This window comes from Ornithodoros turicata, chromosome 2 (genome assembly GCF_037126465.1).
Source record: "Ornithodoros turicata isolate Travis chromosome 2, ASM3712646v1, whole genome shotgun sequence".
Classification (NCBI taxonomy): Eukaryota; Metazoa; Arthropoda; class Arachnida; order Ixodida; family Argasidae; genus Ornithodoros; species Ornithodoros turicata.
Window position 1 is genome coordinate 11,038,997 of NC_088202.1, and position 22,047 is coordinate 11,061,043.

Sequence of the window (22,047 nt, forward strand, 5' to 3'; positions counted from 1 at the left end):
CGTGGCTGAGCGGACCAGCGGGTACGGGAGGACCAGGACGCTGGACTTCCTTCTAACATCACAGTCCATGTAGCAACCGATCGGCGCGTCGGGGCTGCTGGCGCTGGTCCGCCTGGAGACCGAGCTCGTGACCCCGATGTGCTGGTTCCTGGAGATTGTCCAGAGGCCGGGCACACTGGTGCTTGCTTTTGGGAGGCACCGTAGTCTGCCAGGGAAGAAAAGGGGAATCCGGTGAGAAAGCTATTTCTAACCGCGAGAGCCTGAAAAGGCTCTCCCCCAGAAGATTATAGCTGAAGACTGCGAAACAGAAATCACACTAAGACCAACTATGCAAGAGCACTAGGATTTACAGACTTGGATAGTAGCAGCTACGTGAGCCGCCTGCGAGGACGCAAACTCTGGCGAGTGGAAGGTCCTGGAACGGGATCCTGGTGCACGTCTTGAGGAGGAAGCTGAACGTCTGCTTCTTCGCCCTCGGGGTCTCGGAGGTGGTAAGTCTTCAGGTCCGAGATGTGTACTGGCCCAGTTTGTTCGCCCGTGTCACAGCGACGAAGCCTGTAAGTGAGGTCGGAGGAGCACGCACTTACCTCGAAGAGGCCATCCCGCCTGTGTGCGAGCAAAGCTACAAGCCACGTGCGGCATCACTTAACGGGTGAGTCCTTCGAAGGACGAAGTCACCGACGCTGTAGGTGAGGTTCCGTCGTCCTGGGTTGCACTGGCGAGCCTGGTCCAACCGTGCTACGTCCAGATTCTCCCGAGCCGTCCGAGCTTCATCGTCCAGTCGACTCCGGAGGTCCTCAGCGAACCTTGAATAAGGATGCTGGGTACTGCCATCCCGGAGGCGTAGAGCATTCTCCTCTGGAAAAGATATGCCTCCCGTCCCATAGGAACGCCTGTAAATCTATTTGCTATTGTCCGTCTACCGAACGCCAGTTCCGCCAGGCGAAGATCCCAGTCACGGTGGTGCTGACTATTAAAAGCAACCAACATCATTTTCACGTTCCGATTAACACGTTCGGTAATATTAGCCTGAGGGTGATACGGGGAGGTCTTCTTGTGCTGAATGGCTAAGACAGCGTAAGAATCTGACAACACCTTACTTGTAACATAGGTAGCGTTATCTGTGATGAGCTGAGCAGGAAACCCGAACCGGCAAAAGGCGTCGAGTAGCCTTTCCCAAACTCTCTGGGAAGTCAGCGAACTGAGAGGAAACAGCTCAACCCATTTCGTGAAATGATAAGTAACCACAAATAAATACTGGCTACCTCTAGGACTACGAGGAAACGGTCCCATCACATCACAAACAACTATTTGCCAGGGCTTGAACAGGGCTCTGAACAGGCTGTGAGCGCCCAGGGGGTAAACCACCACGAGGTTTTGCTATCTGGCATACGGGACAAGTGCGAACATACTTAGTTACATCCTGCCTCATTCCTTGCCATGTCGGAACACGACACAACTTTTCATAAGTTTTCCTGCCACAGCTGTGACCTGCCAAGGCCGAATCAGGAAAGTAACGTATGAACGACTTACGCAACTTCCGTGGCACCACGACTCTGAATGGGGATGAGCCGTCATCGTTATCCGCCTGGGGTATGTATCTGAACAGGATGCCATCCTCGCACAGCAGATGGGAGTCGTGCCGTCCGCCAGTCGTTCCGGTGCCTGTCCTGCTCAGTTAGCCATTGAGACACCCGCTGACAAAGGCTGTCCGCTCTCTGAGCGTCTAGGAGCTGCTCTCTGCTCACGACCGTGCCCCAAGACGAAGATACGTCCCGTGCCACTTGTGCTGCTGCCAGGAGTTGAGAAGGCGCCTCGGTGCCTTCCTCTCCCCCCTCTGGTAGAGACGCACGGGAAAGCGCGTCCGCTAGCACGTTCGTCGCGCCCCGCCTGTACTCCATGTTGAAGGAGTAGCCTTGTAGCGTCAGGGCCCACCTGGCAAGACGTCCAGATGGGTTGCAGAGCCGCTGCAGCCAAGAAAGTGCCTGGTGGTCAGTCTGGACGGTGAAAGTGGTGCCGTCGAGGTAGAGGTCAAACTTCCTCAGAGCGAAGATGATCGTCAAGCATTCCTTTTCCGTGACGGAATAATTCCGTTCTTTCGGATTCAGCGTGCGACTTGCAAAAGCCACTGGACAAAGAATAGCTTCATGCTCCTGCAAGAGAACTGCGCCAACACCATAATCGCTAGCATCTGTTTGCACAACAAACGGTTTGTTCAGTTCCAGCAAAATAACCTGGCCGTATTAGCGATTGCGTGAGAAAGAGCTCGAAATGATCGTCCCTGCTCTTCTTCCCACTACCAGGGTGTATCGTTGCGCAACAACTGGGTAAGCGGCTGCGCTAACTCAGCACAATTAGGAATGAATTGTCTCTAGAAATCAACTCTATATACCCAATAAACGCTGTAAGGCTTTTACGTTACCGGGAACTGGATACTCCATGATCGCCTTTAGCTTGTCATCGCTGGGACTGATGGTTCCTCCGTCCACCACGAAGCCGAGAAGGCTGATCCTAGGCGATGCCAGCTGCACCTTGCGGGGGTTGATGGTTAGCCCCGCCTGCTTCATCCTTGCAAGGACGATTGACAGGTGTTCCAAGTGCTCCTGAAAGTTTCTTGAAAACACTACGGCATCATCCATGTACGCCATTGCGAAATTATACTTCGCATCTCCCAATACGGTATTCATTAGCCGCTGAAAACTGGCGGGAGAGTTAGACAGACCGAAAGGCATCCGTACAATCTCAAACAGACCCTTATGGCAGGTAAAGGATGTTTTCGGGACATCCGGCGGCGCAGCTTGGATTTGCAAAAACCCTCTACTACAATCAAGCGTTGAAAACACTCTAGCGTTGGCCAGGGAATACATAATAGACTCGATGGACGGAAAGGGGTAAGAGTCCCTTGCAGTTACTGCTTTAAGTCTACGGTAGTCGACGCATAACCTAGCCGTACCCCCGTGTTTCGGAGCCAGGACGACAGGAAATGCCCCAGGGCTCTGGGACCTTTGAACTGCACCGGTTTCGAGCATTTCACCAAGAGCAGCGTATAACAAAGCACGCTTATGCACACTCAGTGCTCTCGGATTACAACGCCAGGGCCTAGCGTTACCCGTGTCTATGCTATGCTGTAACACAGACAACTTACCGGGTTTCTTCGTGAAGACACCGTTAAACTGTCGCAGTACTTGTTCAAGCTGACGGCCGCTCCTCCTCCAGACCATGGAATGACCCCAAGACAGTCGGGAGCGGGGACGGTTCGACGGACGTCACTGCAGCTTGCTTAGCTGAACTGTTGTCGTGTGCCACGGCAAAAGGAAAAAAATCCTGACGATACGTGGTAAACGTATCCTCCATTGGGAAGGTCCAGCAGCCATTTCTGCAGGATGATGAAGTCTCTGTCCAGGATAACGGGCACTGCCAGACCAGGAAGGTGGACGAAGCGCTGCTTTCGTCATCACGAGATAAACTGATGTTCTGAGGCTGGAACAACACAGAAGGGACAGAAACAAACAAAGCCTCAAATTGCCTAAGAAATCAACGATGAAAGATGAAAGTCACTGAAAAGGTTAGCCAGCTGTAGGGATCGAACCCACATCTTCTGGATTGCCTTAGCTCTGGATTGCCTGTTAGCTTAGCTCATTTGGTAGAGCCCTGGACCGGCAATCCAGAAGATGTGGGTTCGATCCCTACAGCTGGCTAACCTTTTCAGTGACTTTCATCTTTCATCGTTGATTTCTTAGGCAATTTGAGGCTTTGTTTGTTTCTGTCCCTTCTGTGTTGTTCCAGCCTCAGAACATCAGTTTATCTCTTGTTCAACAGGTGCCGCTTGCGTCGATTTCCGTCGTATGAATGTGTGTATGAGTGAGTAAGAGTGAAAGGAGGGTGAGTTAGAGTGAGTGGTTGGTTTGTCGTCCCTTCAGATGACGCACCCCGAAAGTCGCTGGAGAGGCGTATTAGCTTAGCTCAATTGGTAGAGCCCTGGACCGGCAATCCAGAAGATGTGGGTTCGATCCCTACAGCTGGCTACCCTTTTCAGTGACTTTCATCTTTCATCGTTGATTTTTTTCGTCATCACCCATCAAAGCGAAGCCAGAGCACAACTGCAGTGTGTGCTGGAATCACCTCATTGGAAGCAAGACGTAGAGTGACATCTGTGGATTGCAATTCCACATTCTGTGATACGCAGTGCTCGTAAACACAATCGCCGATAAGGGAGACCGTAGATCCCCGGGTCGATAATGGCGTGTAATCTCTCCCCAGAACAGCGATGTTTGTTTCCTTGTCCTCAATGGTATCTCGGACAGAAAGAGCAAAAGGAGCTAAAGCGTCTCCTATTATCTTGCTGCTTGCAAACACAGCTTCTGAATTACCAAGGTCACGGATTGTAACCATTCGTTCGCTCTTTCGGCAAGTTGCCGACGTCATCGAGCAATTGTTTACTGGTGCCGGCTGCGACCGTTTCCCGTTGGCACGTTGGGGGGGTTTGGTCTTTGCTGCGGACAGTCCCGACAAAAGTGGTCAGGGTTGCCGCACGTCCAACAGCCGGCAAGCATTCTGCGTTGCTGCCGTGGAACATGCCGCTCCTCCTGCGGCCTCCTAGGGGTTTCGCGCCGCTAAATAGCCGGGCTGACCATGGTTATGGGACAGGATGGGTCTGCCAAGGCTCGTTCCTGCGGGGATCGCATTCTGTTCATAACGGAAGGGATCAGTTGTTCGGCGTGAAGGCTCCGCATAATAATTGCGGTTGTGCTCATCCAGTCCTACTGCAGGTAGGCGCTCAACCGAGGCTGCTCCCGCTGACCACGCACAGCGCGCTTCTAACGCCAATTCAGGCAGCGGCGGGGGCCTATACTCGAGTTCCGCTAAGAGGTTGCCTTCTATAGTGCGAGCCTCTTGCGCCAGCGCTTCAAGGCTATTAAAGCGATGAGCTCGAAGGTAGGGCCGGTAGCAAGGATGACACTGACGGATAGCCCGTGTCACACGCTGCTCCTCTGTAGCCGTAGGTTCAGTTCTGCTATATAGCTCTTGTAAGGCCTGAATGAATTCTGCTAAGGTCTCATCTGGATGCTGAGTACGCTTGTGCAGCTCCTCCAGGATACCATATTCGTAATCCGGGGGAAGAAATTCGCTCTTAAACCGCTTCTGGAAGTCCTGAACGGACGTAAACCTCGGCTGCAGCCGAAGCCTGCGAGCGGCGTCTGCGATCAAAGCAACCTACAGGATGCGTTGTATCAGGGCTTCATCTGAGATTCCCATACTAGTCTGATAGGCTGCAAGGTCATCCGAGAAGTCTGCGATCGACTTTTCATCGGTATAGCCTGAGAAGGTAGGGACCGGTAAATTCAGTCGCAGGGGCGTTTCGTGCTCTGGCGTGCTCTGTGCACCGCTGAATACAAGGTAACAGTTACTGCAGTCTTCGTGAATTTTCGTGGGCTTTTTTGTGGGAAATGTAATCGAGCCGTCCCTATTGCTAACCTTTGCAGGACTTACTAGCTCGCCCACGCTTGACACACGCCCTCTAAACACGTAGGGCCACATACGGACAATACGAGAATCTCGAGAGAGCCAGCCAGTCTGCATTTTCTGTCTCCGTCACACAGTTTCTCTGCACGGCGCTGAAAGGTAATCCCCTGTATGAAGGCTCACACGTTCTGCTGTGTTGAGAAGGAGCGTGTAGTTTTGAACGTAAACGTGAAGCAGAAACAAAAACAAGAAAAGTGAACTTTGCTGGACATGCGAAGGTCGCGTTTACTTATCGAAGTTGAAAAGTGCATTACCAATGCGAGAGGCTGCGGAATCTGGCCTCCCACGGCACGCGAGCGCCACGGCGCGGTCACAAAAGGTTCGAGGAATTAGGGACCATAGTTTCTCTGAGGGGCGCCGGGTGAGATCGGTCTCCTTACTTCTCCTCCGTGATATTAGTGCATTCCCGATGAAGATTTCTGAGGGACGTTTGCCAATGGTAGTTTTTGGGAGTGCCCCGATCATTGAGCAGGACAGGCACGGCATCTATTCTTTGTTTTTAGGACGAGGCAGTGTTGTTTTTTAACCTGATGCAACGTGGATCAATTAAAAGGTGTACAGAAAAATAAAAGAAGACGACATAAATATTACCGTTAGTAGTGGATATTATACCAGATAATGCTTCATTATTACCCGGATTCATCGTTGGCGTTATCACAAAAAATTGGCGCAATATGGGCAGTGTGGGCATGCCAATATAGGCAGCCAATATTGGTTCAATAGAGAGCCTGGTTGCACTTTTCATGTTGGACCAATATTGGCAGCCCATAGGGACCAGTATTGGCCAACCTGGCAGCCAACATTGGTCCAATATTCGGCCAATATTGGTGTGCTACCTAGGGGCTTGCAAGCCAACATGTCCAGCACGTAGACTATAAACGTTGTGGAAGTTGAGTGCTGAGTTAGACATCACGTAACTGGAGTAGTTTTATTAATATCTTTTATTGTCCCTTATTGTAATATACAGAGTGTCTTTCTTTAGGTGCCACAGATTTTGTATTAAAAATGTATGAGAGCACCCGATATGCCATTTGGGCGTCTAACGTACCTGGCCCTGCGGACATCTTTCGTAGCCAGTCGCATCAGTGTTCGAATGTTTGTTTCCTTGTAATTAACAAAAATCCGATAAATTAACTTATTCACGGTTTTTATGAAAAACAGATATGGCAGGATTAAAGAACGTCGTAGCCGAAAGCTATTGCAGCTGTCAGCGATTTCGAAATGCTGTATCTGTAATATCTGTGCTTCAAGATACGAGCAGTTTTTGTTTGCTATGCAAATGAGACGAAACCGAAAAAGCGCGCCTCAACAGCGCATCAACTACGCGGACGGAGACTAATCTGGGCCGGAAAACGGATTATCTGGCCAGCATACCTTCTGGCAGCGGATCCGGCACCTACTCCAATCATCTCCATAGCTTCAAATCACGTGGCCCTGTGACCTGGAATGAGCGCTGTGCTCCGTGCGTTCCCAGTCGCCGTGGTTTCGGTTTCGACTCATTTGCATATGAAAATGTTGTGATGGATATTTTTTATATACGCACATGCGTGTGTCAGGACTTGTTATGAGAGAACTGATCTTTCATCGTAGGATTTGTTAGACACGGAACGGCTTTCAACGAGGGTAATCTCTGATGATTCAGCTACCTGGCTTCTGCCCGAAATCCCCTCATTAAAGTGTTCATTAATTAATTTTACGTAATTGGTTATCTTGTAGTTGCATACTTTCTTCGAGAGGGCGTCCGCGCGCCATATTACTCAATTGCAAAAATGACATCTGTCCTGCACTTTGAGCTGTCCTCGGTGTCATCCCATATCGCCTTGCAGAACGTCTTTTACCACATATGCATTGTGAACGAAACGTGCGGAGCACACGAGACGAGCTGGGACGGGTTTTAAGAGGCGAGCGGAGCCGGTTAGCCCATGACAGTAGCGAAGTCGACAAAAGTAACACAAGGACAGTCAGGGAACGTCTGACCTTCAATCTTCAATCATAATCAACCTTTACTAATATGATGAAAAGTTGAAAGTTCGCGTTACTTGTCTGTCTCTGTGTAGCTTTCGTCGTCTTCGCTGATGAGTCTCTAAACCTGTGCCTGCGTTTGATTTCTACTTGATTGCTCCTACTAGTACATACCTACCAAATTCCTAAGCCAACCCTAAGTGGCGCCGGTTTCTAATATTGGTGCCTTCAATGCCACCAGCGACAGACCGATTCGGTCGCAGGCTTGGTGATCTCCATGGGCTCCGCCAGGATTATGTCCAAGGGGGTGAGGGTGGGGGAGAGAATATGTGGGTTGCCGGTTTTCATGATACGGGATTTGCATCTAATTCTGTGCGTCGACTGCACCCTCAACTACATTGTAGTGGGTCAGGAACTCTATCTTTCTGGAACGCAGAGAAAAAAAAAAGGAATCATAATGTGAGTATGTGATGCAACGGCAGTGTTTACTTGCTGAAGCCGTGGGAGAACAACTCCCCCATAGCCCCCCGTGACGGCGCCCCTGGTTATCTCCCGAGTGCATTCAAGCAAAGATTCTCCGAGTGCAGGAGATTTGGAAGGGAGTCTTTTTGCTCACCCTTTTCCGTTGTTGTTGACAGCGTTCCTGATGACTAACAAATGGAACTGGTTGACCTGCTTTGCAACGCAGAGATAAGACCAAGTTCGCTGCACGTGGAGCGGCTTCATTTTTTTCGTATGTTTTCTAAGAATAATAATTCGTGGCTTTACTTCGCCAGACAACTGTGTCAACATACGCCTGCGAGCAGGCGTTCTCTGTGATGAACCACAACTAACAAACGAATATCTCAACGCAGTCCTTAAGATGGCTATTGCGCAATCACTTTCACGCGATGTTGACGCAATAGTTAAAACGAGAGGTGCCAAGTTTCCTGTCCATGTCAAGTTTCAAATAAAAAGCACTGCTGGCCCTGTGATTGAGCAACGCTAAGTAGTACGTTTTGTGTTGTTTTAAGTTCAGTGTTGTGTCCATCAATGTCAGAAACAGACTACCCCGAAGCCGTTGTATGTGACCCGCGTAGTTCCTCATTGGCTGAATGCGGCCCACGGACTCGAATGAGTTCGGCACCCCTGAGATACGCTGAACGTGGGCACCCGCAAAAGCGAGAAGGTACCCTATTACCCACTTTGAATGATCGATAACAGATATCGCGACAAATGCAAACGTCCTCTTGGGGGAAGTCAAGTGTCGACGGACTAACGTCTACCAGGAGGATGGTGCTAGAGCGGAGGAAGCTGCCTTTTGTAGCCATTCCACTGTATTGTCTGCTCTTCCCTAAGTAGAGAATGACCGTGGCCGGCAGATGATTTAAAACAGAGTGTGTAAACTGAGGCGGCAGAAGGGGAGAGGTCAAACGGTCAGGACCCGTCACGGAAACGCGAATTCCAAGAAACTGCCTTGAAGGTATCTCGTTATTTTGTCCGCTTTTCCCCAAGCAAGAGTGTAGGACTGATGTCCGTGGAGTCCATAACAGGGGAGCACATGGAGGGACAAGGGGAAGAGAAGTGAGGAGAGACGACTACGACTCGTAACCGAACCTCCGGCAGCAACATGTGATCGCTCGGACGGGCAACCCTCAACTCGTCTCGCAAGGCCACTACTCCACTTCGTACTCTGCAACATGGCCTCAGCTCTACAGTTGCCACCAGCAGCGTGTCCGCCACAGACTGTGCCCCGACGTCAACATCTATTGTGGTGATCCCGGCAGCCTGCACGCAGATTTCTCGCATTAGCTTAAATTGTTTTACCCGTTGTTTACTGGTGTTGGCCTCATTCCTTCCACAAACTACCCCAAAAGGTTGCTCTATTCCTTGTGCTGTCGTTCTTACGGGGGAGCGGTCATCACACTACATCGAGTGTACGTAACTTGTAGTGCAATAACGTATCATGCGTCTCATTCTGTTCATATAATTCCTTGAGCATTTCTGTCGCTTATTTTCACATTGTATTTATTTATTTATTTATTTATTTGAGTACCCTCAGGGCTTTACAGCAGGGCTTTACAGCAGTATTGTTGGTACCCTGCTACTGTAGAGCCGCAAGGCGATGTAGCGTATAAGGAAAAAACATTGCGAAAGTCCTTGTTTCTATACTGTGGAGACATCTCCAAGACGAAGAGGATTCACGCCGGAAATTTGGACACAGAGGTTCACGAGGAGCCACGCCCCTGAGGGAAGGACTTCTCTACTAAACGCCAACCAAACGCCATGCTGAACAAGACAAACGTAGCGCGGGACGTGTCCAGCGCTCTTAGAAAGGTTTAGTACTTTTAGAAAAAAAAAATTAGTACTTATACCCTTGAGGTGGCAACAGGCTGTCACATATGTTAGTCCAAACATGAGTTCAAGTTAAACACCTTGAATATGTGGCACTGCAGGGTGTAACATTACCACTTAAAGGGTAAATCTGGACACGGGATGTGAAGTAAATAGGCCTTATTCAATGATACCTTATAACTTTACGAGCAACCATGCAAAATATTCCGTTTATATTCGGCTCCGAAAATTTGTAATGCAATTTTCAACTTGCACCTTTCGCCCCCGACTGTAAGGCGCACCTGGAACAGTCGTGATGTCAGAAGCGTTCTCTTACGGCCTTTGCGGCGTCGGCACGACTCGTCTCGGCTGGCTGTGTTGTCGTTTGTGCGTCGCGTCAGCTTGGCTGTACATTCTTCTTGCTCGCCTGCCATCCTAAAACGCAATTGAATCGCAAGTTCCCCGACTCTCCAGCTGTTTCCGTTACAGGAAGTCGCACATAGCACGACCGGCCGAACACTCAAACAATGCGCTGCCGCCAGCGCCGCCACGAGATGGCAGCACCCATGAATAAGGCGTATTGCAACTTGGAGGTACCATGGAGTTTCGTTACCCTTACAAACAAAAACCTTTACCAGGTTCTGGTCAGAGACCCTTTAAAAATGAACTTCACCATATAGCACGCTACTAGGCAACCATCATCCCGAATGACAACGGTCTCGCCCCTGATTTGTTGAAAACGGGAGGCGGACCCTATTTTGTAGCCATAATCCCGTACATAATAGGCTCCGCCTCCCGTTATCAGCAAATCAGGAGCGAGAACGTTGTCATTGGGGATGATGGTTGGCTATAGCAGCGTGCTTATGTGGTGAAGATACGGACCTATCAGATTCATCTATACAAAAAGGTGTCGCAGCTAACAAGTTAAAATCGCCGTTTGGAGCCGACACAGTCGGCGGGCTAGCTTGGTAGAGTTCATAGCCCCTTTAAGAGATTTGACCTGCGCAGCAAAAACATTTGTCATGCACATCTCTCTGATTTACAGCACCCGCATAACAAGTGTCACACGCTACATAGGTCGGAATCACATAAGGTATTAAACCAAATCGCCAATCCTAACTGGGTCAAGTCTCACCTGAAAATCTCACTTTGCGCCTCAACCAAGCGCCGATTGTTGTTGTGTGGACTTCCACAATCGTGACGTCGGGAACAACAGTGGCGTCACGGAGAAACGCACGACGCAGTGGCGTCACGCATATGGGTTAACCGTAGGATTTAGTTCATTTTCTCTGAAACTGGGAAGCTTTCACTCTGTCTATTTTGCGTGGATGATACACGAGTGGAGCAGAATCGAATGAAGCCGCAATCCGATTACCCTCATGAGGTCCGGATTATTGCTTTAAGGGAGAATACACTGTAAGGAAATATTCCGTTTCAAAACTGGACCGAATGCTGCTTTCCGTTGATGCCAGCCAAGTCCCCGTAGTCTTCCGTTACGGCTCTGATGGTAAACGGCGAATGTACAGGAATGCACCCGTAACTGAGAAAAACGGTGTTGAGTCCGTTGTGAACTGCCAACGGCTACCACTCAGTAAATAGTACATCATCACGGCTGAAGTGCCGTTTGGGCAAGGTACTGCTATATATCAGTAAGTTTAGGAAACTGTACTTGTGATGTGCCTCTTCATTACGGCAGCAGTTCACTAATTATAATGACGGGGCCCTGTGCAGTAATGAAACGATGATTCCGCTTTAAAACAAGGATAAATGCTGTCGACCATGATGCTAGCTTGTTTCCTGTTGTTTTCCTTTACAGTCCTTATGATCAATGCGAGATGTCCAGCGATTTTGTTTCATTGTTAACTGTTCAATTCTCATGTTTTGTGTGTCCAGAAAGGATAGCTTTTCAATAATAACCCTTTATTTTGGAAATTACTGAAAAGACTGCAAATAACTTCTTCATGGCTTTGGTGGGGGAACATTTGACCGCTATGTATCACATGAGCTGAAAATAAAAGAAAGTATTACTGAGCCTACTTAGTCATAATACTTCCACAACAAATTAAATTATTTGATGAATAAAGAAATTTAATATGCTCGTAGGAAGCATTTACAACTTACATGTTCCTACTTCTTGCTATATTCATCTGCGGCCCTCGTTGCCTGACCATTTATGTATGCAGCCCTCTTGATTTTTTTATGCCTGCTTGCTCCCTTCGTTCTCAATGATACCAACCAGGTGCCTAAAATAACAACCAATTAATAAAATTTCCTTATAAGTATTCAAAATAATTGCATGAAATATTCTTAGTTTCACATAGTGTAATGATCAGGACAATCACTCCATTTCTCTACCAACTATTCCAAATAAGTTTATGAAGAACACTACACGTCCACAACTACAAGTGGCACAACAAATTTCTAAGCACATTAGATAGGATATAGGATTTTAGATAGATAGGATTTTTTTTTTTTCATCCGTGAAGCATGCTTATGAGCATAGTTCAGCAATGCAGAGAGACCACCATATGTGAAGCATATGAATGTCTCTGAAAGGTTAGCAGTTGATATGGCCTCTGCTATACGTATCGCCTGCTGTATTTACTGCAGTATGTATCGTACCAGCCGAGTAAATATGTAGTATAATATAAGGAGGGTTCTTGCAAGACAGGCCCGCAGATAATCTAAGCTAGAGCACCATCTAAACTTCCAAAGCAGTTTTTTGTTACTCTACTACATCACGTGAGTTTCAAAATGCTATATTTTACTAGTATGTGATATGCTCTCCTACAACATTTCAATGCATGTCACAACATTTTTTTATATCTGCTGTACTCTAACCAGGTAAGCCATGCAAACAGCAAATATACCTGTGAATAAATATCAGGAGTGCCTCCCACCTTCAATGGATATGCAGGGCCATGACGCTGCCATGTGTGCCACTTCCTGTCGTTGAGAGGGAAGCAGAACGTTGTCTGCTTCCAATGCATCAAGTACTGTCTTGCTGAGGCTCTCCCAAGGGTAATAAATTCGTGAGAGCAGAGGCATTTGTGGGATTGGTGAAGGTGCACTCACACATGTTGACTGATCTAAACAGGAAAGCAAAACAAAAAATGGCACTTAAAGCCCCAAGCAAGAGGGCAAAGTGGCATCTGGAGATGTATGCACTATACCTTGTTTCCATAGTCCATTTTTAACAAATTCCATTGAGGTATTTCTCAGCACCAGCACCCATAGAGCGAAGTGATAACTCATCCATTAAATACACCTAGAAAGAAATAACTGGTGTGACAAAGATTTTTAGAACAACAGTGCAATTGAAGCTCATACGAGCATTATAAACGTTATAACAAAAGTGGCATACCTGTATGTTGCCCTCCTGACAAATTCCATGACCCACAGCAACTCCGATTAGCTCCTCAAGACATGTTACTGACACAAAGCTTTTCATTTTGTGATCTCTACTCCTGATCTTCAGAAACTTCTAGTAAACAAGAAAGAAAGAGAAAAAGCAGCAGCATTGAGCAAGCTCTGAAAACCACACACACATAGCAACAACTGTAGCATGCACAGGGAAAGATATGTACCTCTCATATGGAACTTTCTGTGTCAGACAATGAAGTTATTAAGCAAAACCGGAAGTAGCGTATATATTTTGCAAAAATTTGGTTAAACAGACTATATATACCTCCATAATCATGGCTGAGCAGCGATATTCTGAGGGAGACAACAACAGAGTTTGTTACTTCGTAAGCTGAATATGAATGACTGTCCATTAACTCTGAGGGTCGCACACAACAATATACACTTGTCTCTGAGATTCAAGATGGTATAGCCTGAGGTCTGGTAGAAAGCTTGATGGTGTTATGCGAAAAAGAAAAATTGTCATCACCTCAGGGCCAGTTTCCACAAAGATGTGTACCGGTTTCCCATAGCGCAGGTTGTACTCGTCTCTGGAGGCCACAAGATAGTGTCCTGTTGTATGTTGAGTCCCAAGAATAGTGGTTGTCGAAGCACACAAGAAGGGACTGTCAACTCACAGTGCACGATGCATCTGTGATGAGGTGATGTTTTCAGCGCGCAATATCTGCTTCTTCACTGTCCACACGGCTGGCTGCAAGAAGCCACACAACAAAACTTTCAAGACAATGCTTTTTGTGTTGAATGTGTTGGCGTTTCGTCAGGATGACTCATGGAGGAATTGGTTCTATAGTTCTTGGAAGCCGCATTACGTCCCTCTATGGTACAAGGAACACCACTTGCAAACTCTTCATGTGATAGCAGATGGTCGGCTCGACGAGAAGAAAATTTCTGCAGCAACAAAGCGCACCCGTATATCACCTACCAAGAGAGTGCAAAAAAGGGATCCATTTATAAACAGCCTTCAGCTGTGCGAGCATGAAACCGTTACTGGTGAAAATTTTGACGCCGCTAAGACTAGTGAAAGGTACATTTGTTTGGAAAGACTGTGAAATGTGACCTCCTTGATGAATTGCAAACTGTAGAGGATCGGAATTTTGCAAACAGGAGGCCTTCCTATAGTGCAAATGCAACAGATTTCAATGGAAATTTGGCCTGTTATATGCCTGCCGATATCGCCTGTTATACTTAAGTATAACAGGCCATATCGGAATGATATCCACTTTGGAGATTGGGACACTTTCAGGTGAACATTCCACAACAGAGGCATTCCGTTTACTCCAGCTCCAAGGGGGGAAAATAGAGTCACAACATCTATCAATTTTTTGTGCGAGATCACAGCAAAACACAAATTATTTCAGTAGCCTCCCCCTGCACGACTGAACGTTAGGCATCTCTTTACGTTTCTACTCATGATCTACACACAGTGACACACACAGACACTGCTTTCCTGCTGTTGCACACCGTTGCTGAGACGCGTATGAAGCGAAACAATTTTTGCAACCATGCTTACAAGTGGTGCTCGTATTTGACTTGGTATTGTGGTGGAACAACGAAACAGGTTTTGAACTTACCTTTGCTTTGCGGGGGTACAGTCGGCCAAAGACCAAACACTAGATGCACTCCAAATGCATTCCAATGCATTCCAAACACTTAAAACTTCACGGAGCGTCTCATGCGTCTACGAGAAAAAAATTTCACGGGCTTCCTGTTAGCGGCTCAGGTGACAATGCTGTATTGCTCCGCGCTGCGCACTCGCTGACGGCGAGACGCCGGCGTCTTTGAGTCTGCCACATTCATCCGAGCAAAAAGTTAGGCCCGAATATTGCGATATCACTGTTGGGTCGTTTAAAAACGGTAAATATGTGCTTCGCTGAAGACATGTATCGTCTTCCATATTTCTGCTAGTATAATCGTGACGTGGTCTGAACAAAATATTTCATTTTCAGCGATATGGCTCAACTCATTCCTGGAAAAGACGATGGGATAGCAACGGTTCATGTGCCGCTACGGAATTGGAGCAGCAATGAAAAAGAGAACCTCTGGTTCTGTGGGCGGTGTTCCGTAAATTTATGGTCTTTTTTAACAGTGTATCGTATCCCGTGGATAGGCGGTAAAATAGCCACTCCTGGGTGCTACATTATACCCTGCAGGAAAGTGGTAAAACTGCCGCCCCTCGGTGTTACATTATACCCTGTGCGGACGTGTGTGCGCTTGTGAGTCCATCTCCTAACAGCATATCCGCGTATGGCATCTCCTTCCCGCCTCTTCCCGGCGCATTCAGCCATTTAGAGGTACATTTGACTGGAAGTTATCCTCGTCGACGGATCACTAAGGGAAAGAGACAAGCCAAAATTAAGTGCGCTTTTAAACTGGCAAACTTCGCGCGCAAAGCCACACGCACAACGCACAAGTTCGGCTGAAAGGTCGTGCATATTCCCCCCATATCACAAATGTGGGAGCAGTTTGCCGGAAAACATATTAATAGGATGCGACTTCGCAAATTCTGACGATGAGGATGATGGTTGGCTATAGCAGCGTGCTATATGAGGTGAAGATAAGGACCTATCAGATTCATCTATACAAAAAAGTGTCACAGCTAACAAGTTAAAATCGCCGTTTGGAGCCGACACAGTCGGCGGGCTAGCTTGATAGACTTCATAGCCCTTTTAAGTGTCGAGCTTTTTCTAGTCACAGATTTGACCTACGCTGCATAAACATTTGTCAGGCGCATCTCTCTGATTTACAGCACCTGCATAACAAGTGTCACACGCTATACATAGTGCTCACACGCTACATCTCTTCGTCTGACAAGCGACTTTGGAAGTGAGAGGGACTTCCTCATTGTAGTAGCGGAAGTATATGCCGCCACAAGTGACAACATGTCGGATTAAAATACAACCGTGTAGCTGACTGTGTTTTCTACTTCAATTACTCCTCAAATACAATTATACCGTTTCTCCGAGAAGTTATCGTTGTGGCATGTAGTAAACTTGTGTATCTTGGGTAGTAAATGAAGTGGGTTACCACCCTGCGTATGCTGTCGACCGAAGGATGGCGCCGCAATCGAGGAGGTTAACAGTCCGTTTATACCCTTCCGCAAGGGGACATGGCAGCCGGGGCTGTAAGAGAACCGTTTACCACATTTGTATACCTTTTTTTTCTTCTAAGAGTGAGGGACCTGGCAGTTCCCGCAGCCCCTTAGAAAAATGGCTATTGAGACTGCATTGAAACTCTCTTTGACTTCCTCAACAAGCACTGCAAAGTTTTATTGAAAATTCATTTAGCTGTAATTGTCTTGGCTATTGAGGGCTAATGGAATATTGGCTGTTGCGTTTCTGTTGAAATTCCATTTACGCTGTATTGCACGATTCTGAGTTGTCTTTTTATTGAAGTACCGTTAAAGAACAATAACTGTTACTGTGAGTGACCTCCGGCAGAGATGACAGATAATGTATGGGTTATTGCACATTTAGTTTATTTAGAACACAAAACATATTAGTCATGACTGATATGTTTTGAATACGAAAAGCAATAGTAACTCTGCAATAGTGTGTGCATTGAGAATTGCGCAATAAAAAGTCCATTGAGTTGTTTTTGAGCCAACTCAACACTGTTAAAGCTCAACAGAAAAGCAATAGCAAATCTGCAATAGGGTCTCTATTGAGCCTTGTGCGATAAAATTTCTATTGAGTTCGTTTTGAGCTAAATCCATTCAGGTTTATATTCTATTGAGTTTCTGTTGGTTGAAAAGCAGAGTTCGAGGTACCTCGTTACAAGTAACTCGTTACTGTAACTAAGTTCCTTTTTTTGGTAACTTGTAACTTAACTCGGTACTTTTGCGCCGCGGTAACTTTCAGAGGTACTCGTTCCTTTTTCAGGTGACTTTGCCAAAGTAACTTCAGTTAAGTTCCAAGTTACTTTAACTCGCTTTTCACTCACGTCCACATACTTTCTTGCTTTCTCTCCGGTTCCATCATGGCATTTTTTGCCATAAAACGTGATATTCAATCAATGACAGTATTTTGTTCAGGAAGTAGGGGCCGCTGCCATTGCAATGAAGCTGACCCATTGTGCGCCCACAGGGGGTAAGATGCAAAGCGTTCGAATAGACCTCTACCAGAGAAACGTCATCATGACATTGGTAGACAGACTGAAACCGAAACAAATCGGAAGGAGGACTGGGTTCCACGAACGGGCACTTGTTCGCTGTCTCCCATTGGAAGAAAAGTAGGACCGAGGGTCGCGTCCCTTTAAGGGACCATGTCGTAATCCCCTCAAGACCGTGGCTTTCGGGCGCGACCTTGTTCACCTCTAGCTTCAAGCGTAGTTCAATTCTACCAAATTTTGGCGCTGTCGAACACTATGACGTCATTTGTTTACAAACAGGGAGAGGTCTATTGTAGGACATAAATGAAAACGACCTAAGCGTGTTGCACTCCTGCGCAGGCAACTCAAGGTCTAACTCAACTGCTCACGCGCGTTGTACCTGCGTAATGCTATTTTGTGTCCGAAGTAACTTGGAAGTAACGCGTTCTTTTTTTTAAGTCACTCAGTAACTGCGCGTTACATTTTAGGCTGAAGAACTTCGTAATTAACCTAATTACATTTTGCACACGGTAACTTAACTTGTAACGAGTTCTTTTTGACGGTTAACTTCTCAATTTATGTTGAAAAGGAACTCAACATGATGTTCACAGAATTTCAAAACTCATTTTCGCAAGGGCTAGGTATAGTATTTTGTCACACTATGTTCATACTCTTGCAAGAGCACCGTCTGCATGCGCGGAAGTTCATGACATGCGTCCCTTGGACCCTGGCTGAAAGCGAAATGCCTGAAATCTTTAAATATCCTTAAAACCATTTCACATCGGTCCTGGGGTGCAGACAGAGAGACTCTTCGCCGCCCATACAGTTCTGTTGTTCGTTCTAAACTAGATTATGGATGTGGTGCATATGGATCAGCACGCTTATCAGTCCTGAAAGCTCTCGACCCAGTGCATCACCTTGGCTTGCGGCTGGTACTTGGAGCTTTTAGAACCACACCGGTTCAAGCTTGTATGCTGAGTGAAACGAGTGGTCCTTGGAAAGGCGACGCTTTTACCTTGCAGTGCCTTATGGGCTGAGAGTAAGGAGCTATCCACATCATCCTGCACACTCCACTGTAACGAACACTCGTTTCCAACGGCTCTTTATTAAGAAGCCAAATGCTGTGGCTCCATTTAGTATTCGTGTCCAGCGGGATGTAGAACGTTACAATTTTACAAGCTATAATCTAGCACCCTTGCTGTGCAGTAAGCTGGTATCTCCTTGGTATCCACCTGTACAACATGATACAACTCCTCTGAAATTTGACAAACAGAAATGCCCAGCTTTGCAAATACAACAAGAATTTGAAGCCCTCAAGCAAAACTTTGGCGACCATGTGGAGATATACACTGATGCTTCGAAAACAAATACAGGAGTATCATGTGCCATGGTTTCTGGTGTATACACTAAGCCACACCGTTTAAGCAATATTTTGTCAATTTTTAGTGCTGCGGTTTATGGCATCATTGTTGCGCTCAACCATATCTTGCAAACACACACACATCATCATCGGTTATATACACAGACTCTCTTAGTGCAGTTCATGCCATATGTGGTCTCCACATGCACAAAAACCTGCTGGTAGGACGAACACAGTATCTTGCGAGTCTTATACAAGGAAAGGGCCACAGTTTGTGCATTTGTTGGGTGCCCAGCCATGTAGGCATAAAGGGAAATGAGAGCGCGGATCGTGCTGCCGCTGCTGCTCAGGATACCGACATTACGGCATTTGAGATTCCTCTCAGTGATCTCCTGAGAGACCTCAGACATGTTATCAACAAAGAATGGCAAAGCTCTTGGGACACGCAAACTCTGAACAAATTGCACACTATCAAACCACGGATAAAACAGTGTGCACAGCACTTCGAAAATCAATTAAATGAAGTTCTGTTCAGCCGTCTGAGAGCTGGACACACCTTCTTAACACACGGGTATCTTCTCCGAGACGAGGAGATACCACAGTGCGAGCATTGCGGGACAGCCTTGTCCGTTATGCATATACTCATAGTTTGCACCCATCACGAACGCCATCGTCAACAACACTTCTCACTGTTTTACAAGTATAGGATTCCTCTTCACCCAGCGCTGTTGCTGGGGGACGAGCCTCTCATCAGTTTTAACCATGTGTACAACTTTTTAAGAGACATAGGTTACCTGAACGACCTGTGAACATGGAACTATTTTCACTGCTTTTACCTTTGCTGTTTTGACTTTAAATGAAATCGATTATTTTTAACTAGCTTTGATTCATACCATTGTCGTGGCGCTCTATGGCCAAAGTTGCCTTTGCGCCATTAAAATCCTAATTATCATCATATCACCTTGGACCCTGGCGCGCCAGAGGGAACGGTTGGAGTGCTGCAGAGAAGATGCGCAGAGACAATGGATCAGCGTAAGGTTCTCTCCGGAGTTACGGTTTACTCAACCCGGAATGCGGTTCCCGACCTTCCCAAGGACTTCCCTTCGAATCCTTCGAACGTCCTACAACACAACCTGTATGGGGATGAGTAGGAGCAGGGATCGGAATCGTTATTATTTTCGGTTCGGTTCGGGTTCAGCTCCGTAGCAATGCAAAGTATCGGTTAGAACCGGTTCTGGAAAATGGATTTTGAGCAGGTCACCATTTGTTAAAAGCAAGCAGATCCTTCTAATTCTCAAATAACACAAATGTACTTTTGTTGCTGTTGCTGCCCACACAGCAGTGGTTCACAGCACACAGCGTGTTACAGATATGCATTTCAGGTGCAACGTCATGGTATCATACTGTACTCTCTATGTACACTCATCGTACACGCCCTGTTACATCCTGCTCAGGGACTGGCCGTTATTTTCACTGCCCAAAATGAAAACTTGGGGATGCTGGACGATAAAAATCGCGTACAAAGAAGCCTATAACTGCTAAAAGGACGACTTCAAAACAAACAAAACTGAATGAACGCAATGGCTGCGAGGGGAAAATACCTCAGACACTCAGCATTTTCGTTTGGTTCAGTTTTGGATACGAATTTGTTTGGCAACGCGGCTCAATCCGCTGTGCAAATCGTAGTTCCGATCTCTCACAACGCACATTACGTCTGAACCGTTTCGCGAACCGGTAACCGCCCAAAATTTATTTCGGTTCAGTTCCGGTTCGGTTCAATCCAAGAAGAAAAATATTTCGGTTCAGTTCCGCTTCAGCGACAAACACGGGTTTTCAGCGGCTTTCGGTTCGGGCTCAGTTTCAGTTCCGACCGCTAGGTAGGAGCATACCTTACCGCGTACGTCCCTGACCGTTTCCAACTGAGGTATGGTAGAAGACCTTCTGTACTGTTACCACGCGCGCAACATTTCCTGGGACCATGCGCTACTGACTTCCCATTCATAGATAACAACGCCTTTATACACAGAGCCTCCATTGCACGCCCAGTAGCGGGATCCGGTGTCCCAGGAGTTACTCGACGCTGTGATTATGTGCCAACCAAATTAAATAAAAGTAGAACTGTTTTCATCCAACTGCTTTATCTTATAAGATAACGTACAAAACACTAGCCTTCGTTACGTACTCATTGTGATATATTGCCGCGTAAATCCAAGATGAGCAACATGTGAAACACAGCTTGCAGGAAAGCGAATGTCCGATGTCGGGTATTACTGCAAACAGACGTCATCATCGCCGAATGACACCGAACTTGATCGGTTTACGCAGCTGACGCAGAAGAAAACCAGGCATGAGGTCCAGGTGATCCTGCGTAAATTGAAACGTTCGGTAAATTCATTTATTTTTGCCTCGAATAATTAGCGGTGACACAGTGGCTTATTCAGAATCCCAAGCAATGGGGGGCGCTTCAAAAAAGAAAGTGTGCGAGTCATTATTACAATGACGTCATAACTGCCATAACTGCCAATATTGCTTTAAAGCTAATGTAGCAAGGTCCCCCTGTACGGGATGCACAGCCAAAAAAGTTAAGGGGGTGTCGCAAAACATTGATGTGGGGGGGGGGGGAGGAATAAATCACTGCTGTGACAGATCTCTGTAGTGAGTAACTAGTGTACGAAGCTTTTCGTTCGACTGTGCACAGGAACAAGAACTCGGAAGATTATCACCGACTTTGCTCTAAAAACGATTACACCCAATGCCGCACGTTATAGTATTTCTTGATGTGCAGACGTAAACAGAGTCATGTTCGCCACACTGGCACCCGTACTTCATATAGAATATTTCGACCTACAGACCTCGCCCGACGTCACCTTTTGTACTTTTTTTACGTTTTTACTTTCTTCGTTTAGTTTTTGTGCCTTCATTATGATGTATTTCTTTTGCATTACGCTGTTTAGAGGCTTTTGCATCACAAAGCGCAGACAACAAGTAATTTACTATGCGATCTCGAACACGTTCAATCCTGTCTCAGCATCCAATAAGGACCAGCTTCTCAACTCCATTATACGTTCGGAAGATTTATTTACGTGTTACGACTTAAAAGTCCATGTCGTCTTAGCCCTCGACGACTCTGCCTTGAGGCAGGCTCGCCAAGTAGGGTTACTCTGGCTATTTTTCTTCGGGGGGTTATGACCTCATATACGCCACTTTGGAATTTTCTTTCGACAGTAACTCGGAGATACTTGGGCTGAATGGGAAAATACGGCTGAATAGGGAAATAGTATTTCGAACAATAGAGAACAGTTCATCGGCCACTAAAGTATCGGCGGCTCTCGGCAGTGGCCTATCTCACTGTCAAGCAAAGTCAAGTTGGCGGAGGAAAG

The 22,047-nt window shown here is 46.8% G+C and overlaps 1 protein-coding gene and 1 long non-coding RNA gene across 2 annotated transcripts in view; both read right to left on the reverse strand.

The window, feature by feature from the left end:
* Window positions 1-11,716: 11,716 nt before the first annotated feature.
* Window positions 11,717-14,066, reverse strand: LOC135383102 (uncharacterized). Its single transcript, XR_010419664.1, has 6 exons — window positions 13,691-14,066; window positions 13,163-13,282; window positions 12,972-13,066; window positions 12,669-12,887; window positions 11,920-12,041; window positions 11,717-11,803 (listed from the first exon to the last, which is right to left on the reverse strand). It is a non-coding gene; the product is annotated as an uncharacterized LOC135383102 (long non-coding RNA).
* Window positions 14,067-20,786: 6,720 nt separating this feature from the next.
* LOC135385194 (cytochrome P450 3A41-like) overlaps window positions 20,787-22,047 on the reverse strand; it is a 120,398-nt gene continuing 119,137 nt past the window's right edge. The window contains exon 14 of the mRNA XM_064614388.1: window positions 20,787-21,031. Within this exon, the coding sequence (XP_064470458.1) occupies window positions 20,954-21,031 (78 nt within the window). The 3' untranslated portion in view covers window positions 20,787-20,953. The remainder of the gene's footprint in view (window positions 21,032-22,047) is intronic.